This window comes from Eurytemora carolleeae, unplaced genomic scaffold, assembly GCF_000591075.1.
Source record: "Eurytemora carolleeae unplaced genomic scaffold, Eaff_2.0 scaffold30, whole genome shotgun sequence".
In the NCBI taxonomy this organism is placed as follows: Eukaryota; Metazoa; Arthropoda; class Copepoda; order Calanoida; family Temoridae; genus Eurytemora; species Eurytemora carolleeae.
The window spans coordinates 600,168-602,187 of NW_019396243.1; the positions used below are offsets into that span (position 1 = coordinate 600,168).

General features: G+C 33.3%; 1 protein-coding gene across 1 annotated transcript in view; it reads left to right on the forward strand.

The window, feature by feature from the left end:
• Positions 1 to 2,020, forward strand: part of LOC111699175 (protein unc-13 homolog 4B) — a 25,448-nt gene that overhangs the window by 15,219 nt on the left and 8,209 nt on the right. Inside the window, exon 12 of the mRNA XM_023469776.1 lies at positions 1,781 to 1,904. Within this exon, the coding sequence (XP_023325544.1) occupies positions 1,781 to 1,904 (124 nt within the window). The remainder of the gene's footprint in view (positions 1 to 1,780; positions 1,905 to 2,020) is intronic.

Sequence of the window (2,020 nt, forward strand, 5' to 3'; positions counted from 1 at the left end):
GATATTGTCCTTCAGATTTATTTATTCTTAGATATTGTCCTTCAGGTTCATTTATTGTTGGATATTGTCCTTCAGGTTCAATTATTCTTAGATATTGTACTTCAGATTTATTTATTCTTAGATATTGTACTTCAGGTTCATTTATTCTTAGATATTGTCCTTCAGATTTATTTATTCTTAGATATTGTACTTCAGGTGTATTTATTCTTAGATATTGTCCTTCAGGTTCATTTATTCTTAGATATTGTCCTTCAGATTTATTTATTCTTAGATATTGTACTTCAGGTTCATTTATTAATTGATATTGCACTTCAGGTTCATTTAGTTCATTAACAAGTGTCCTTTTTTTTAAGATTGTTAAATTATAGACCAAAGCATAATTGAATAAAAATTGAGAAAACCGAACTCATCTATTTATAGAGGTTGACGTAAATGCCCGATTAACAACGGTATCCTTTAAACCTTGGTCTACATATAAATGATCGATTTATCCTTTTTAAACTTTTTTAATTGAGTATAAATCTTATGTTAAAATTAGGTTGAGGATGCCCTACTGGCCTCTGTGAGGGAATGGTTCAACTTTGTTGTGGATAAAATACCAACACAGGTGAAATATAAGCTAAGGCTGGTCAAAAAAACCGAGCAGTAAGCAAAGACCGGTCAAACTAAATCAAGTAGTAGGCACAGGCCGGTCAAACTAAACCAAGCTGCAAGTACAGGCTGGTCAAACTAAGCCAAGCGCAAGCACAGGCTGGTCAAACAAAACCAAGCTGTGAGTACAGGATGGTCAAACTAAACCAAGCAGCGAGCACAAGCTGGTCAAACTAAACCAAGGAGCGAGCACAGGCTGGTCAAACTAAACCAAGCAGCGAGCACAGGCCCTGCCTAATCTAACATACTGGCCTTACCTAGTCGCAGCACTCACCCCACCCCCCATAGTCTGTCCTAGCCGCACTGTAAAAGTAAGATGACACATCAGCAATCTTTTGCGGTTTTTATGTTGGTTTAAAGCAAATATTTTACAGTTTAACCCAGAACTTTGAAGCATCTAAAGAAATTATAAAATGTCGTCTTCTAAACCTATTGCTTTATGAAATGCTGCAGATATTTAGCTTTTAAAGTAAAATTGATTTTGTAAAGCTCTTTAATACTGTTTCCGCATTTTTCATGGCTAGTTATCTATTTCTATAATTACTATTTAGGCATAATAGTATAAACCCCGTTGAAAATTTGTCAAGACAACATTTTATAAATTATTTTGATGGTTCCGAAGTTCTAGGTTTGACTAATCACATTATGTTTCCTCTGGGAGGCATTATATCATTACGTAATATAGTATAAAACTCATTGACAAAGTTTCAAGACGACATTTGATAAATTCTTCCGATGTATTCGTTATTAAGGGTTTCACTGTATATAATATATAATATATATATATGTATATAAATATTTCAAGTACCAGGCCAACATCTTCACAGCAATCAAATTAAAAAATTGAAAAGCCAAAAATGAATGATCAGCTATGTAAAGGAGACATGAAAACTCAAACTAAAAGTATTCTCCAAGTGGTATGTCCGATACACAAGTGTACCCTTAAATCTTTGCATACTTATGCTCAGGAAACATTAGTACAAAGAAAAAACACATATCTTTCAGACAGCATTGATTGCAAGATTGTATTTGGAAAGCAAAAGTACAAAGTACAATGTACATATATTTCAAGAAGCATAGATTGTACTTGGGAAACAACAGTAAAAATTACAAAGTAATTTTATTTCAGGAAGCATAGATTGTACTTGGGGAACAACAGTACAAAGTACAAAGTACAACTGGAATCTATCCTGCAGGCCCTGCATCTTCTCCACACCATGAAATGGAGAACTAGAAACGATATTGTCCTTCAGGTTCATTTATTCTTAGATATTGTCCTTCAGGTTCATTTATTTTTAGATATTGTCCTTCAGGTTCATTTATTCTTAGATATTGTCCTTCAGATTTATTTATTCTTAGATATTGTACT